An 18,720-nucleotide genomic window follows, 5' to 3' on the forward strand; every position below is an offset into this window, starting at 1 on the left:
ATTCCGGCTGTCGCTCACAAAGGCACTTTACGCCACACCGCTACAGCTGCCGACTGAGGAGGTACCTGCAGCAGCGTCTGGCTCTCAAAGCCAGAAGCAGCGCCTGACCCAGATGGTGGCAGACTACATGGGGTCCTACAGTGGGCTTGACACCGACACCCCTGTGGACCCCTTGGATTACTGGGTCAAGCACCTGGATATTTGGAGCGAGCTGGCGCAGTACGCCCTGGAAGTGCTGTCCTGCCCGCCTTCCGGCGTGCTGTCAGAAAGGTGCTTCAGTGCAGCCGGTGGCGTGGTGACTGAGAGGCGCTCTCGTCTGTCCATCCAGTCTGTGAACAGAATGACGTTTTTCAAAATCAACCAGGCTTGGGTGGTTGGTGAGAACCTAGCCCCTGTTTTTGGCAAGAGGGGGAAATAAAGTGGCTGGGAATCACTATCACTGCCTTACCACCCTTTACCACCACAACCTCCTGGCTCTATCTTGACTAATAAGCCTGGTTCACAATTTTTTTACAGCCGTGGTACCAACACACTAGGTGCCATGGTCTATCTAAACACAATTGCTGTGTGTTTTTTTTGGAGGTGTCTGGGCTGATAACTGTGCTGTCCGAGTTGTGGGGAGGCCCCAACTGCGGCAGTACGACTGCTTCCTGGAACCTCTCCTTCGTAATGTTTTAACTGCCGTGGTACCAACACTAGGTGCCATGGTGGAATACCTATGCTGCCTGCCACACGTTACACTTCTTCTCCTCCTCCTGTCTCCTGCTGCCTGTGCTGCTCCCACCACCAGGGTGCATCTACCTACTCCTGCTGCTCCTGCCACCACCACCAGGGTCCACACAAAACTATATCTTCTGCTGCCACCAGCTATTACGCCACTACATTAGCTGCATCTACCTACTCCTCATGCTGCTCCTGCCTGTGGTACCCACCACCACCAGGGTCCACACAAAACTATATCTTCTGCTGCCACTGCCACCAGCTATTACGCCACTACAACAGCTGCATCTACCTACTCCTCATGCTGCTCCTGCCTGTGGTACCCACCACCACCAGAGTCCACACAAAACTATATCTTCTGCTGCCACTACCAGCTATTACGCCACTACAATAGCTGCATCTACCTACTCCTCATGCTGCTCCTGCCTGTGGTACCCACCACCACCAGGGTCCACACAAAACTATATCTTCTGCTGCCATTGCCACCAGCTATTATGCCACTACGATAGCTGCATCTACCTACTACTCCTGCTGCTCCTGCCTGTGGTACCCACCACCACCACCAGAGTCCACACAAAACTATATCTATTCTGCTGCCACTGCCACCAGCTATTGCGCCACTACGATAGCTGCATCTACCTACTCCACCTGCTGCTCTTGCCTGCGGTACCCACCACCACCAGGGTCCACACAAAACTATATCTTCTGCTGTCACTACCAGCTATTACGCCACTACAATAGCTGCATCTTCCTACTCCTCCTGCTGCTCCTGCCTGTGGTACCCACCTACCACCACCAGGGTCCACACAAAACTATATCTTCTGCTGCCACTGCCACCAGCTATTACGCCACTACAGTAGCTGCATCTACCTACTCCTCCTGCTGCTCCTGCCTGTGGTACCCACCACCACCAGGGTCCACACAAAACTATATCTTCTGCTGCCACTGCCACCAGCTATTACTCCACTACGATAGCTGCATCTACCCACTCCACCTGCCTGTGGTACCCACCCACCACCACCAGGGTCCACACAAAACTATATCTTCTGCTGCCACTGCCACCAGCTATTACACGACTACGATAGCTGTATCTACCTACTCCTCCTGCCTGTTGTACCCGCCACCACCAGGGTCCACACAAAACTATATCTTCTGCTGCCACTGCCACCAGCTATTACGCCACTACGATAGCTGCATCTACCTACTCCCCCTGCTGCTCCTGCCTGTGGTACCCACCACACCACCCGGGTCCACACAGAACTATATCTTCTGCTGCCAGTCTGCCACTGCCACCAGCTATTGCGCCACTACAATAGCGTGCCACTGCCACCAGCTATTACGCCACTACAATAGCTTTAATTTTTTTGAGATGTCTGAGCTGAAAACTGTCATGTCCCAGTTGTGTGGTTGGACTTTGGACACAAAGTGGGCTGCACGACCGCTGTCTGGAACCTAGTCCTGAATTAAGTTAATCTACAGCCTTTTTTTTTTTGGAGAGGGGGGGGGGGATTTTAATTCCCACATAATCAATTAGTGTTTCCCTTTAAAAAAAACATGATGTTACATGCCTCATTTATGCTAAAAAAAAACATTTTGGAAGCAATTTAAAGGCCACTTCCGGTTTTCTATCCGGATATCCGAATCCGCCCGGATATCCCGGATAATGCATTTGGATATTCGCGTGTACGCGGATAGAAAAAAGTTTGGATTCGGATATCCGATTTGGATCCGGATATCTGGATATCCGGATCTGGATTAATTCGGATTTTAAAAAGGGGTATCTGAGCACCCCTGAAATGAGATGATGAGGGTATGTAACCTATTTGAATCTGGACCAGGACGCTATCAGCATGGTGTTTGAGTGTTCTCCCCATGTTTGCATCAGTCTCCTTCTTCATTCCATCTACTGACATTACCTGTTCACTATTTACCTGCATACATGGTTAGTAAACATGGGTTCACTAACATTTGAGACTATACCTGAATAAGGGGATTATTTCCCTGAAAGTTTGCATAACTAAACTTTATCAGATAGCTGATAAATTTTTACAAAACTTTGTATTTTCTACTTAAATAATTTTATTGGTTAACACCGTAAATAAATTATTTTGCTACTCCTACATTCCAAAAACATACAGATAAGCTAGTTGGCTTCCCCCAAGTTTTCCTAAAAAGAAACCTAAAGCCCCCCTCCCCCCCCCCAAAAAAACAGTTAGGCCTCGTTCACACTACACGCTTTGCCATCCGTATTTCGGCAACGTGTGCGGGAGGCGGAAACGCCTTGGAAGAAACGACATAAGAAGTGCATAGACTGCACTGTCTGATGTTTACACTGCATGTGTTGCGGACCAGTGCTGTCCGCAAACGCATGCTGCATGCATTTTTTGCCCAAACGCATGGCTGTCCCATTCACTAAAGTGAATGGGAATCAGCCACTCAATGCATGCAAACTTACCTGGGGCTTCTACCAGCCCCCTGCAGCCGTCCTGCGCCAGTGCCGTCACTGGGAGATGCTCCAGTCCCCCACTGTGCCTCTCTTTTAGCCGTGTGACACTGCGCAACCACAGCACCAGCCGCGTGCGTGCTGGATCACACTCCCGTTGCTGGGAGTGTTCTGCACATGCGTAGTAGAGATTTTTCCGTACTGCACATATTGCTCCCTCCATGGAAGCATGATCGGGAGGCGCACGGACCGGGCCACACAGCTGAAAGAGGGGAGCTGTGGGTGACAGGAACATCACAGAGTGACGGCGCAGGCACAGGGCAGCTGCAGGGGGCATGTAGAAACCCCAGGTAAGTAAAACATTTTTTGCTTTAGGTTTCCTTTAAAGTGTACCTGAGATGAAGAGAACAAAATAATTTTTACTTACCTGGGTTGTCTTCTAGCCCTCTGTCGTCTCTCAGCTCCCTCAATGTCCTCCTGGTCCCCTCCATTGTGCCGCAGTCAAACCCATTAAAGTTGAGGACTACTGCGCATGCGTGGCCCTGGCTGTGTGTCTACCTGATCATGCTCCTGTGGCCAGGAGCATCCTGCACATGCGCAGTTCATAAGAGTTGTAACTGCCTGTGGGCAGTGGCCTGCAGCCCGCCTTGATAGCGGACATTACAGCAGCACAGTGGATCGGACCAGAAGGGCATCGAGGGAGCTGACGGACTACAGGGGGTTGGAAAAGGCAAGTAAAAATCTTTTTGTTCCTTTCATCTCAGGTTTACTTTTCAACTATAAGAATATAGGGATTAGATTGTGAACCCCTCTGAGGGACAGCTATGACAAGACTATACACACCATGTAAACTTCTCTGGATGTCTTCAGCACTATCAATACTAAATAAAGTATTAAACCATGTTAGCCATAAGTAAAAGCAAGAAGTTTTGGATCATTTATTGGTTAAATTAAAAGAATAAGAGTAAGCTTTCGGCTTCTTCAGACTACAATCCTGTTTGTTGGTGATATTTAATGCCATAACTCTTTCTCAGCCTAGACAAATATTGCATCCACTCTGCTTGCAGCTAAAACTGATGACCTCTAATTTTAAGATGCCTCTGTGACACTCTGAGTCCCAATTGTGTGAGGATTGAGTAAACAAGTGGTCTTATCTATTAGTCATAAATCAGCTACCATCCTCTCATGACCCCATTTAGATGTTCTGTTTCACTTAAGGCATCTTAATGACATGTATATACTGTATGCTTTTAAAACATCTATGTATCCCCTTTCGATGTTGCATGTACTGTATATAGCTGCCTGTTCCAACATCTTATAAGCAAACAGGATTGAAGTCGAAGAAGGCGGAATAGCTGAAAGCTTACTTTTATTCTTTTAAGTTAGCTAATAAATGGTATCATCCTGTTCCAAAACTTCTTACTAAATAAAGGTGACAGCAAAGATGTCAAGTTGGTTTTTAAGGATGGAGAGAGAAGATTATTTGTTCAGTGTAACCCATCCTACCTGTGGCCTCCACCATTCCCTCCAGGATCACCACGATCTCAAAATCATCCATCTCCAGCTGTCGCTTGGACACTTCCCAGAATGGGCTGTGCTCATTAATTTCATGACTGATGATTAACGGGGACACCAGGAAAAGACGATCATCTCCAGTCTCAAAGCCAACATTGATGTCCGTCTGGTTGAGCGGGATAAATTCACCCTCCTGTGTCTGCTTTGATTTAATGAGTTTGGCTCTGATGGAGGCTTCCACAATATGTGACTGGCGGAGATCTCCCACACGGAACATGAGACAGAGTTTATCGTCCCTCAGGGATATCACTGCTTGCGAAGAGAAAACCAAAGTTTCGGCCCTCTTGTTGGGTTGGGAAATTTTGACAAACATGCAGCCCACCATGAAGGCATTCACCATGGAGCCGAGGATGGCCTGAAGCAGAAGCAAGATAATTCCCTCTGGACACTTATCGGTGATCACCCGATAACCATAACCAATGGTGGTCTCTGTCTCGATAGAGAAGAGGAATGCTGAAACAAAGCCATTGAGGTTCTTGATGCATGGTGTCCATGCTGCATCTTCCAGGTGATTCAGATCCCCTCTCCAATAGGCGATACACCACCAGATAACCCCGAAGAACAGCCAGGTGATGGCATAGGCCAGGATGAAGACCAGGAGGCTGACTCTCCATTTTAAATCAACCAAGGTGGTGAAGATGTCGGTAAGGTAGCGGTAAGTCTCTCTGACGTTTCCATGTTGAACATTGCAGCGCCCATCCTTCTCAACGTACCGCTGCCGGCGTCGCAGCTTCCTGTCAATCTTTTCCAACTTCGCTGCCAGTTTGGCCGCGCGTGTGAAGGTTGGTTTTGCATTAGGGATGGCGGTGAACACATTACCATTATCTTTTGCCATGATGATACAATTTCAGTTAGGAGCAGGTCAGATTCTGTGAGAAAAAAATAGAAAAATTATAGTGAAAATTCTGTACACAATTCACCTAAGGTCGATGCGACGGGAGGAGAGACCTCACTCAGGCTAGTTCAGTAAGAGCAGAGCCGGGACAAGGTCCTCCAGCACCCAAGGCTGAGACACCAAAGTGTGCCCCTCCATCCTTACCACCCCAGCCGTCACACACTGATTGCTATTAGACTAAGAGGCGCCCCAGGGCACCCAACCCCTTAATATCTAGTTATTAGGCTTGCAGTCACTGCCATGTATCCCCGTTTCTTACTTTTCTCTTCTTCAAACACAATAGAGGAATGATAGCTGAGTGAGTTGTGCGCCCCCTCCTACACTGCGCCCTGAGGCTGGAGCCTCTCTCGCCTCTGTCTCGGCACGTAAGAGGGAAAGATATGCACAATGCCATAACCCAGAGCAAGTCAGAGGCCCTTATTCAATTTACTTTTTCTCCTGAGTTTTCTCCTCGGAGATAATTTTTCATTTTCTGTTTAAAATAAATTTTCAATACTCTGCCCTTGCAAAAGTACCAAAAAGTAGGTGAAATGGTACTGTCAGAATTGTTCTGTGTATTATCTTGCTTGCTGTGGCTTAAAGGGCATTTTATTGATAAGGCGTGAAAATATCACTTAGGAGAAAACTTAAAAGAAACCAGCGACGGAGTGATAAAAAAAAGTTTTATACATACCCGGGGCTTCCTCCAGCCCCCTTCACACTGATTAGTCCCTCGCTGTCCTCCTCCACTGCCTGCTGCCTCCGCAAACTGGCCTGGTAACTGCAGGAGTTGGGGGCTTACTGTGCATGCGCAGTCCGGCCGCGCACATTCCTCCATTGCGCTCCCGTGGCAGCTCCTGTAATTGCAGGGGGACCCCAGAGCAGTGTGGGGGTGGGGCCCCCTACTACTAACCTTCCCTACTCCGATACGGGGTATATACTTCAGCACAAGTGATTTTGTGGCTACACTTGTTATAGGTGTGAAGAAGATCATGATGGCCACGCATGTTTTATGACTTTTGCGAGATGGGCCGCAAGGTCGTGAAGGGCACCGAGTGGAGGGAAGGGGTGTGAACCTCGGGAGGCCCAATCAAAGTTTCACTGGGAGGCCCCTAAAATTGTAGTTACGCCACTGTCTCTGCCACAATGTCATAGTTTACAATGAAGCTGATAGGCTGCTTACCTGTTCAACAGGACAATAACATTATTTTTAGGCAGTCTTTTTTTACCTGAAAGTAGCATGATGTTTTAGATAGCTGTGTATTTAGTTGTGACAGAGCCTTATTTTATATACATTATTTAGATCAAAAAGCAACTATGACACTTGGCCAACAAAGCATGCAGGTACCGTGTTTTCCCTGAAGTAAGACATCCCCTGAGAATAAGCCCTAGCAGGAATTCCTAGCATGCTTGAAATATAAGACATCCCCCGAATATAAGCCCTTGCAGCAGCCCACATGACACCAGCAAGTCACTCTCAATACATAGCCTGGATACAGGAGAGCAGCAGTATAATGTGAGTTCTACAGTCCTGTACATGTGTCAGGCAGTTTGTGTTTTTGTTGGAGCCAGCCCTTCTGATCTGTTGTGATAAGCATCAGCAGCACTTCACCTCTTCCCAGAACATACAACTTATCCTATCGTAGCTCTGGGGAGCCTGACAGAGTTCTCTGCCTGCAAGAAAAGGACTCTTACCAACATGATCAGCCGAATCAATTTCTTGTGAGAGCCAATATCTGCAACCTACAGACTCTGAGCATTCTGCTTGTGTTTCAGCATGGTATCTAATAAATACATTTTGTATAGGAAAACTATCAGTATTTCCCCTAAAGATAAGACATTCTCTGAAAATAAGCCCTAGCACATCTTTTGGAGCAAAAATGAATGTAAGACAGTGTCTTATTTTCGGGGAAACACGGTATTACCAATAGTGATGATCGTGTTATGCTAATTTTGCTTACGCTCAATTTTGCGTAAAATTCCACAATTACAATTATGATTAAATGTAATTACGATTTTGAAATGGATTTTATGTAATCCATGCCTAAATTTAGCATATCCCTATTAGGAAGACACCGATACTGTGTCTGCCAGCAGTAACATTGAAGCAGGCAGATAGTGGGGCTCACAAGTTGGTCCCACATATCTACCAGCAGTCATAGGTGGCCCCCAATATCCAGCAGTATTAAGTGACCATCAGCAGTCATTGGGAACACCTCATATATTTTCCATCAGTCATAGTGGACCCCAATCTATGCCAGTAGATATAGGTGAACTACTTGAAGACCGTAGGCTTACACCTCCCTAGTGACCAGGCTATTTTTTTCAATTTAGTGCTCTGCAGCTTTAAGAGCTTGCTACAGAGCACTACAACGTAGCACACAAATGACCCCCCCCCCTTTTCTGCCCACCAACAGAGCTTTCTGTTGGTGGGCAGGTCTGTTAGTGGGCCCTGATCGCTGCTGCAGGCTGTTTTTTTTTTTTTTTTTTAATAAAATCGTCTATATTATATTTATTTTTATTTCCCCCCGACAACCAATCCCAGCGATCGGCTCTCATTGGCATCAGCCTATGAGAGCTGATCTCTGTGTAAGCGTCCTCAGGGGACAGCCGAGTGACACGGCTGTCCCCAGTACAGAGTTGCCGTAGATCGCATCGCTGTACAATGTAAATAAATGGCAGTTTCGCCATCTACCAGTCTCCTAGCGGTGATTACCACTGGTAGACTGATGACGGAGCAGAGCAGTCATAGGTGGCCCCCAATACATACCTGCAGTCATCGGTGGCCCCCAATATATATCTGCAGTCATTGGTGGCCCCCAATGTATACCTGCAGTCATAGGTGGCCCCCAATATATATCTGCAGTCATAGGTGGCCCCCAATACATACCTGCAGTCATCGGTGGCCCCCAATATATATCTGCAGTCATTGGTGGCCCCCAATGTATACCTGCAGTCATAGGTGGCCCCCAATATATACCTGCAGTCATAGGTAGTCCCCAATATATACCTGCAGTCATCGGTAGCCCCCAATATATACCTGCAGTCATAGGTGGCCCCCAATATATTCAGAACTCTCCCTAATCCCTAAACACCCCCCCCCCCCCCTTGGTGGAGATATGCATAATTTAATAAATTGTATATATTACATATATTGTGCTGTAACTATACATTACCCTACTCTCACACAAAACCCTCCCTGTACCTATCCCTAACCCTAAAACCCCCCTGGTAGCAGGGGCGTAGCAATAGGGGGTGCAGCGGTAGCGACCGCATCGGGGCCCTTGGGCCAGAGGGGCCCCGAAGGGCCCTTCCTCAACTACAGTATTAGCTCTCTATTGGTCCTGTGCTCATAATAATGACTTTTATATATACATTGAGTAGTGGTAAACATTAACAAGCTCTTCCCCATCCCCTTCTTGCACCTCTGACACTGTAGTTGCCATTGTCAGGTTTTGGTGCGCCGTATCAATTGTTATGTATAGAGTGCCTGGGGGGCCCCATTGTAAAACTTGCATCGGGGCCCACAGCTCCTTAGCTACGCCACTGCCTGGTAGTGCCTAACCCTAACCACTCCCCTGTTGATGCCTAATCACTCCCATAGTGGTGCCTAACCTTAACCACCCCCTAGTGGTGCCTAACCCTAACCACCCCCCTAGTGGTGCCTAACCCTAACCACCCCCCTGGTAGTGCCTAACCCTAACCACTGCCCTGTTGATGCCTAATCACCCCCACAGTGGTGCCTAACCCTAACCACCCCCTAGTGGTGCCTAAACCTAACCACCCCCCTGGTAGTGCCTAACCCTAACCACTCCCCTGGTGGTGCCTAACCACCCCCTAGTGGTGACTAAACCTAACCACCTCCCTGGTAGTGCCTAACCCTAACCACTCCCCTGGTAGTGCCTAACCCTAACCACTCCCCTGGTGGTGCCTAACCATTCCCCTAGTGGTGCCTAACCCTAACCATCCCCCTAGTGGTGCCTAACCCTAACCACCCCCCTGGTGGTGCCTAACCCTAACCATCCCCCTGGTGGTGCCTAACCCTAACCACCCCCCTGGTGGTGCCTAACCCTAAAACCCCCCTGGTGGTGCCTAACCCTAACCAGCCCTGGTGGTGCCTAACCCTAACCATCCCCAACACCCTTATACACATATAAACAATAATATATTAGATACGGTAAAATACTTCACAACAACTTACATTAATTGAATAATTTATATATTTTTAATAGAATAAATAGCCTTAAAATCACGTACACATGAAAAATATTATAAATAGAAAAAGTTATATATTTATAAAAGAATAAATACCCTTACAATCACGTACGCATTAAAAATCTTAAAAGAACGGTAATATTAACCACTTGAGGACTGCGGTGTTAACACCCCCTAGTAACCAGGACATTTATTACTAAAATGGCCACTGCAGCTTTAAGGCCAAGCTGCAGGGCCAAACAACTCAGCACACAAGTGATTCCCCCCCCCCCCTTTTCTCCCCACCAACAGAGCTCTCTGATGGTGGGGTCTGATTGCCCCCCAGGTGTTTGTTTTTTGTTTTGTAAATATTTATTTTATAAAACTTTTTAAAATATATATATTTATAAAATGTACTATTTTTTTTTTATTTGTGTTATATCCCTCCCTTGGCCAGCCAATCACTGTGATCGGCTGTGATAGGCTTCAGCCTTTCACTGCGGACCGCTTCCCTGTGTCCCAGCCATGTCACACGGCTGTCCCGAGTACAGCGCTGCTGCAGATTGCAGCGCTGTACAAAGTAATTACGCGGTGAAACGGCGTTTTGCCGTCTAACAGTCTCCCGAGCGGCAATTGCCTGCGCGCGATCTCCTGCTAGCCCCATAGACGGCCATTCACGCCAATTGGCGTGGAGCAGTCCTGGGGCTGCTGCACTGCTCACGCCAATTGGCGTGGAGCAGTCGGCAACTAGTTAAAGGCGATATATTAGTGAGATAATACATCTGAAAACTATCATTTAAGTTTTATAATTCTAAAAACAAGGTTAATACCAAAAGCGATGTATTTTGAATACAATAAACTTGAAAACGATATTTAAGCATTATACGTATGAAAATGAATTTTAAAACGATAAAATAAGTGTAAACAGAAATTTACTTGTTACACTCCTGAAAGCAAAATTTAAAAACGATAAAACAAGTTAAACCAAAAGTCAAAACGAATTTGTAAACGATATTTGTAATATAGATCATAATTAGGGTTAAAGGGGCACTTAAGTCAAACAAAAAAAATGAGTTTTACTCACCTAGGGCTTCCAACAGCCCCCTGCAGCTGTCCGGTGCCCTCGCTGTCTCCCTCCGATTCTCCTGACCCCGCCAGCAGCCACTTCCTGTTTCGGTGACAGGAGCTGACAGGCTGGGGACGCGAGTGATTCTTCGCCTTCCCAGACACATCAGCACCCTCTATGCTGCTATATGGTATATGATATATGCTATAGCAGCATAGATGGCGCTATTGTGGCCAGGAAGGCGAAGAATCACTCGCGTCCCCAGCCTGTCAGCTCCTTTCACCGAAACAGGAAGTGGCTGCCGGCGGGGCCAGGAGGATCGGAGGGAGATGGCGAGGGCACCGGACAGCTGCAGCGGGCTATTGGAAGCCCCAGGTGAGTAAAACTCATTTTTTTTATTTACTTAAGTGTCCCTTTAAGAGTGAAAATAATTACCATTTTGCAAGAAATTTTGCATTATGATTTTGCATTGGAATTGCAAATTTCAATGCAAAATTATGCTAAATTCAATTACAACACTAATTGCCAACAACACTGCCTGGAGACCACCCACGTAAAACTGAGAAAATAAAATATATACTGTGTATACAGTAATGTTAAAAAATATCTCCCTTGTGATTTCCTCTGTTAATACCTTATTGTATCTGTACACAAAACACATTTTGTGATATAAACACAATAATGTGCAGTTTTACAATGCTAATTTGATATATCCATATAAGGAAGTTCACAGAAGATCGATTTCGTCCATGTAAAACAGCAAGTGCTCTGTTAAACGTAATTTTGGTTCTTACTTTCGCTGGAACAACTGGCTCAGGTAGCAGATCGTTTTTTGGACTGGGCCCATTAACTTCTCTAGTCCTGGCTATTTTTAAATTTTATCTTAAGCAAAAAAAACCTTCCATGTATTAGACCAGATGGTCGAATATGCCTTCGGGAACCCTTGGAAACCTCCGGGGGCATTTGTGTCCTCGAGTACTCCCAAAGACGGGCAGCTGTGTACTGCGCATGCACAAGCGCGCTCTCTCACGCAGTACAGAGCTGCCTGTCTTTGGAAGCACTCGGGCTCATCAAGACAGGGAAGGCATTAAATGTGCACATCAGGATTCCTGGAGGACTTTATATATGTTTATTTAGAGAAGGACTAATATTGAAAAACTGTAGTGCAATCTTGTAGTACAAAAAAATTACAAAACTTTATTGACACATAGCAAAAAAATCTTAAAAGCGGTTCTTCAAATTCATAAAGTCAGTCTTCAAATAATCAACCGTGAGACAAGAGCTAATATTAAGAACTGACAGGTACTGTAGTTTGGCTTGCCTTGATGAGTGGTTGTAACCTTTACAGGCGTACGTTTAGAGGCAACGACACATGTTCATTTCAGGCTTTTTTTTTACAGTATAAGCGCCATTCATCAGGCCGTAATACACAATTCTGCACGGCTCAAACAGTAGAGAAGAAGTCAGATTTTTTTGCTATGTGTCAATAAAGTTTTCTATTTTTTTGTACTACAAGATTGCACTACAGTTTTTTCAATATTAGTCCTTCTCTAAAGAAACATGTTTAAGTGGGCGAGGTGGATTGCCCGATAAAAAGGACTGTGTTTTTGGCCCTTCACCATATAAAGGACCCTGCCCGACTATATATTTATGGAGGACTTTATAGACAGACTTTTGCTATTTTGATTAGAGAGCAATGTGTATTCCAACCGTTTAAGATATATCATCCTGTTTGCTAAAATAACATGCCTCCCAACTTTTTGAGATGAGAACGAGAGACACGTAAGCCACACCCCTAATCACTCCCTGGCACACCCCTAGTCATACATACCATATAGATTTCATAAGAAAAATGTGTTTTGTCATTCAAACCAAACTGGTCCTCTCTAACCTGCTTCTTTTTCCGTCATATTAACATTTGAACATAAGAATTATATCAATTTAAAGATGTGTATAAAGTTTAGCGTCAATTAAACACTTTTTTGCAGTGGAAAAATACCTATATTTACGTAGATCTGTACATCAGTCCCTGAAAGAGGGACAAATAAAGAAGAAAGAGGGATTTGATTCCAAAAGAGCAAAAGAGGGACAGTTGGGAGCTATGAAATCCTTTCTCCAGCTGGTTCTGGTAGTGTGTGTTTGTAGGGTGGGGGTGGGGTGACTAGCAAACATAAAACACCTGTGAAAGCGTTCATTATAAAGACGATCAATCAAGAGTAAGTTGATGTTCTAGGATACAGAAGTATTTATTTCACTGTATTTACACCGATTACCACAAAACTTTGCCCTGGATTAGGATTTTGAGAGGCTCTGAGTGCAATCCAGAAGCCTTGCACTGATGAAGCTCAATTTAATCCTGAAACAGTTGTTCATAAGGTGGTTTTTTTTGAGCGTTTAGTGAGCGCTTTTAATTGCTAGCGATTTTTCTAAATGCTCTGTCAATGTAAATGGATGGGACAGATTCCACTAGAGCGATTGCAATTTGCAGCATTGCATGCAGCATTTTGGGAGCATTGCCATTCTAATGAATTGTATAGGAGCAGGGAAATCGCTCCCAAAATCGATTGCAAAACGCTATCACAAATCACTAGCGATTGCTATAGCGCTTTCTAGTGGGTTCCAGGCCTGATATGGCTCTGTAAAACGATTAGGCATACCAGCAGCTCTGGATGTGGGTTTGGGTTTCTGGAGTCATAAAGAAATGATTTGCATATTCATTCACTGAGCGGAAGTGATGCCTCATGGGAGTCTGAAGAATTGCTAATACCTTTTTGTTTTATGAAGACAAATGTATATTTAGCATTGGTTTTAATTAGCCTATTACCAGGGACGGTTCTCTCATGAAACAAGGTGAAACATTTGCATCAGGCACAGAGATTACAGGGGCAGCATATTTGTACTGTGTTTACACTTACAGCATGCAGTCAGAGTAGGAGGAGAAGCGAGAGGAGAGTGAGGTGAAGAGGTCATCATTGGGGAAAAGCAGCTTATTGTGCTGTGTGAGGAGTCCGACAGTGAGTAAGGAGGGGGGAGGCAGGAAGGAGAGCACAGCAAAAGGGAGGAGGTGGCAATCTTGTCCTGACTGAGGAGGAAAGTAGCGGCTGAAGGTGAGCAGTTAGTTTGTCACAGACTCACAGCCAGCCAGTGTGCTATTGTGTTGAGCCGAAGCATGTTATGTGAGAACATTAGCCACTTCAGGACTCAGCCTTTACCCCCCCTTAAGGACCAGCGCTGATTTAGAAGATCTGTGTTGGGTGGGCTCTACAGCCCCCAGCACAGATCAAACAACAGGCAGAGCGACCAGACCCCCCCCCCCTTTTTCCCCACTAGGGGGATGATGTGCTGGGGGGGTCTGATCGCTTCTGCCTGCGTGTGGGTGGCGGGGGAGGGCACCTCAAAGCCCCCTCCACCGCAGGATTCCCCCTCTCCCTCTGCTCCCTCCCTGCCCCGGAGATCGGAGGCTGCACAGGAACGGATCTGTCCTGTGCAGCCTCTAACAGGCTCCTGCCTGTCATGTGACAGCGATCCCCGACCTGGCCCGGGGATCGCTGATCTAGTACAACGCTGCTACTGTTAGCAGCGTTGTAAAAATGTAAACAAAGCGGATTATTTCCGCTTGTGTTTACATTTAGCCTGCGAGCCGCGATCGGCGGCCCGCAGGCTATTCACGGAGCCCCCCGCCGTGAATTGACAGGAAGCAGCCGCTCGCGCGAGCGGCTGTTTCCTGATTAATTAGCTTGCAGCCGGTGACGCAGATGTGCGTCGCTGGTCCTGCAGCTACCACTTTGCCGACGCGCGTTATGAGTGCGCACTCGGCAAGTGGTTAAATGAAGCAGAGTAAATTGTCGGGTGCTGTGTGATCATTCCAAATTGGGGGGGGGGGGGGAGGGGGCGTTAGCAAAGTCTAGAACTGGCCCTGCCTATTACAATGGCACCCTTCAAGGGGTGGGATACTCGCGGCAGTCAGTGATCAGTCAGTTTTTTAGGGTGATGTGTTGGAAGCAACATAAATGGGCAAGCATGAAGACTGGAGCAAGTGTTTCTTTTGTGGTGTTTGTTGACCCACATTATAGCACCTGTTCCTGTGTTGATATGGACAATAACTGAAGTCAGCAATAACGGAATTTCTACATGAATGATCATTTCTACATGAACAAACGCTTAGTGCTGAATGCAGAGTTTCTGTATGTGAGATTATTTTCATAGAAATTCAGAACAGTGCTGACCTAAAGTAAGCTCACAGTGGGGTGTCGCGGAGCGATGTAATGGAGGCATTTTAATACAGAAAGTCGCACTGCAATAGTTCAGAGTACATCCGGTGCATTGCGATCCACTGGACTACAGTATCCCAATGCAGTGCATGCAGCGCGTTACTGCATAATGTAACAGTGGCAGTGAAGCATCCTTTGACTGTATGCTTCGTTGTATGTGTGCAATGGTCTAATAATCTGTGATGCATTTTTTTTTACCGGGAATACAACGCAGCTTCTATTGTGAACTTATGGACTTGTGCTCATCAATACACATGCTATTGGAAGGGGGGCACCCCTTCCAGAACATCAACAATCTCTGAGCAGCTTTGACAAGGTCTGGTAGGTCATTAGGTGGCAGCATATCTGAAGCCGCAGGTTATTTTGGAGTATTTCTTGTATGCAGTGGTCAGTGCCAAATAGGGGTTGATTCACTATCACTATAGCTCCAATTACTGCACGTTTAGCGTGCCTTATCAGAGTTAACATGCCTTATCAGAGTTGGTGTGGCTTATCAGAGTAGCCTAGCGAGCGCTACGAACGTATGCCTGCTAATTGGCAATGACGAGAGCTCCACTTTGATTGGCCCAATAGGCTGCCTGTCAAGTTTCCTATCAAGTGACAGGCAGCCTGTACACCATCATTTCTAGACACAGGCTGTCCAGGCAAAGCTCTGGGGTGCCCTCTAGTGCACAGGATGCAATACTGCACCTTCTGTATTGATTACATTTTGTTTTGGAAAGTCTGCGGTACACATCAGTGTCTCTGTAACATGTTCAAGCATTTCAGTGTCCCTTGTAGTGCAATCCTTGGTTAGTGCTATTGTAGTTCCTACAGTGGAGTGCATCTTGCTTGCACTTCCCTTCCCCTGTCTATAGAGTATGTGTATATATTGGGATCAGTAATACTAATACTTTTAACCATAAACCCTGAACAAGCATGCAGATCAGGTGCTCTGACTGAAGTCAGACTGGATCAGCTGCATGCTTGTTTCCGGTGTGTGATTCAGCCACTACTGCAGCCACAGAGATCAGCAGGAAAGCCAGGCAATCTGCATTGTTTAAAAGGAAATAAATATGGCAGCTTCGATATCCTCCTCACTTCAGGTTTCCTTTAATGTTTTGCCCTGAGAAAGGTATGTTGTTTGTAATGTATACATGTTACCGGCAACATATGCAGGTTTATTGCTGATACTATATGTAGACTGCTGGTGATATATACAGTCCTGGCCAAAAGTTTTGAAACTGTCAAAAATATTAGTTTTCACAAAGTTTGCTGCTAAACTGCTTTTCAGTTGTTTATGTGATGTACTGAAATGTAATTATAAGCACTTCATATGTTTTAAAGGCTTTTATTGACAATTACTTGAGATTTATGCAAAGAGTCAGTATTTGCAGTGTTGGCCCTTCTTTTTCAGGACCTCTGCAATTCGACTGTGCATGCTCTCAATCAACTTCTGGGCCAAATCCTGACTGATAGCAATCCATTCTTTTATAATAATCACTTCTTTGAGTTTCTCAGAATTCGTTGGTTTTTGTTTGTCCATCCGCCTCTTGAGGAATGACCACAAGTTCTCAATGGGATTAAGATCTGGGGAATTTCCAGGCCATGGACTCAAAATTTCAACGTTTTGGTCCCCAAGCCACTTAGTTATCACTTTTGCCTTATGGCACGGTGCTCCATCGTGCTGGAAAATGCATTGTTCTTCACCAAACTGTTGGTGGATTGTTGGAAGAAATTGCTGTTGGAGGGTGTTTTGGTACCATTCTTTACTCATGGCTGTGTTTTTTGACAAAATTGTGAGTGAGCCCACTCCCTTGGATGAGAAGCAACCCTAAACATGAATGGTCTCAGGATGCTTTATTGTTGGCATGACACAGAACTGATGGTAGCACTCACCTTTTCTTCTCCTGACAAGCCTTTTTCCAGATGCCCCAAACAATCGAAAAGGGGCTTCATTGGAGATAATGACTTTGCCCCAGTCCTCAGCAGTCCATTCACCATACTTTCTGCAGAAGATCAATCTGTCCCTGGTGTTTTTTTGGGGAGAGAAGTGGCTTCTTTGCTGCCCTTCTTGACACCAGGCCGTCTTCCAAAAGTCTTTGCCTTACTGTGCATGCAGATGCGCTCACACCTGCCACCATTCATGTGTGGGGTTGCTTCTTATCCAAAGGAGTGGGCTTATTCACAATTTTGCCAAAAAACACAGCCATGAATAAAGAATGGTACCAAAACACCCTCCAACAGCAACTTCTTCCAACAATCTAAAAACAGTTTGGTGAAGAACAATGTATTTTCCAGCACGATGGAGCACTGTGTCATAAGGCAAAAGTGATAACTAAGTGGCTTGAGGACCAAAACGTTGACATTTTGGGTCCATGGCCTGGAAACTTCCCAGATCTTAATTCCATGAGCTTGTGGTCATTCCTCAGGAGGTGGGTGGACAAACAAAAACCAACTAATTCTGAGAAACTCAAAGAAGTGAATATAAAAGAATGGATTGCTATCAGTAAGGATTTGGCCCTAAAGTTGATTGAGAGCATGCCCAGTCGCATTGCAGAGGTCCTGAAAAAGAAGGGCCAACACTGCAAATACTGACTTTTTGCATAAATCTCATGTAATTGTCAATAAAAGCCTTTGAAACATATGAAGTGCTTCTAATTATATTTCAGTACATCACATAAACAACTGAAACAAAGATCTAAAAGCAGTTTAGCAGCAAACTTTGTGAAAACTAATATTTTTGACAGTCTCAAAACTTTTGGCCAGGACTGTATATAGGTATATTGCTTAGGAATGGATGTATACACATTTCTGGTAACATATGTGTTTATGTGTTGTGCATATGTAGGTGTATTGCTGGCAGCATAAAGGGATTAAGATGAAATGGTGCTCTAGACAAGATAGCAGTTTTTGCCACCGCTGATGCTCACCTGGCTTTTTTAGTAAGATTTGGTGGGGGCTTAGGCTATCATCCACCAGGCCCCTAGACTCTCTCCAGGCCCTAGGTAACTGCCTATGTTTGCCTTGTGGGTGATCTGGCTCTGGCTGGCAGTGCATCTATGGCTATATTACTGGTGATGAGGCCATCATAGCCCACATAACTACATGGTACAGTCCATGTACATAGAGTATAGAGACACTTGCCCCCAAATCCATAGGATTACCAGCGTATGAAAGGGTTAAGCCTGTTGCATTTCTTCTCCTCGTGGTCTCGGGTGACTCTCACTAAATTTAGCTGGATCCGATGGTGTAAAATCTATATGTGCCATCGCTGTAGCCGGCAGCCCTGCTTCCGCTGTTGCCATGGAAACCGCTTTCCGATGTGGTGTCGTGTCTGTAAGTCTCAGAAACGAGCGATAACAGAGCTGCGTCCTCCCGCAGCCCCCCGTGTTTGTATTCCACTATATATTCCAGCTCGTAGGATTCATGGCGGAGTATTATATAACCAGCGGTGAGGGTAGACTGGCTGCGCCAGGCTGGGATACAGCCAATGACTGAGGGGTACCTGATGACATTCTGGGGATGGCGGGGGTGAGGGGACCTCCCCAGCATGTCACAAAGTAAAACTCCCATCATCCTCCTTGTCAATATTTCA

General features: G+C 45.9%; 1 protein-coding gene across 4 annotated transcripts in view; it reads right to left on the reverse strand.

Annotated features, from left to right (window-relative positions):
* The window catches only part of KCNJ9 (potassium inwardly rectifying channel subfamily J member 9), a 61,498-nt gene that overhangs the window by 7,526 nt on the left and 35,252 nt on the right, over positions 1 to 18,720 (reverse strand). For 3 of the 4 annotated variants that reach the window (XM_068252825.1, XM_068252826.1, XM_068252827.1), the window contains one exon: positions 4,670 to 5,607. In XM_068252825.1, coding sequence (XP_068108926.1) covers positions 4,670 to 5,573 — 904 coding nt within the window. In that variant the 5' untranslated portion in view covers positions 5,574 to 5,607. Of the gene's footprint in view, positions 1 to 4,669; positions 5,608 to 18,055; positions 18,144 to 18,720 lie in introns of those variants that run through there. The other variant, XM_068252828.1, reaches the window with a different exon arrangement.

This window comes from Hyperolius riggenbachi, chromosome 9 (genome assembly GCF_040937935.1).
Source record: "Hyperolius riggenbachi isolate aHypRig1 chromosome 9, aHypRig1.pri, whole genome shotgun sequence".
Lineage (NCBI taxonomy): Eukaryota > Metazoa > Chordata > Amphibia > Anura > Hyperoliidae > Hyperolius > Hyperolius riggenbachi.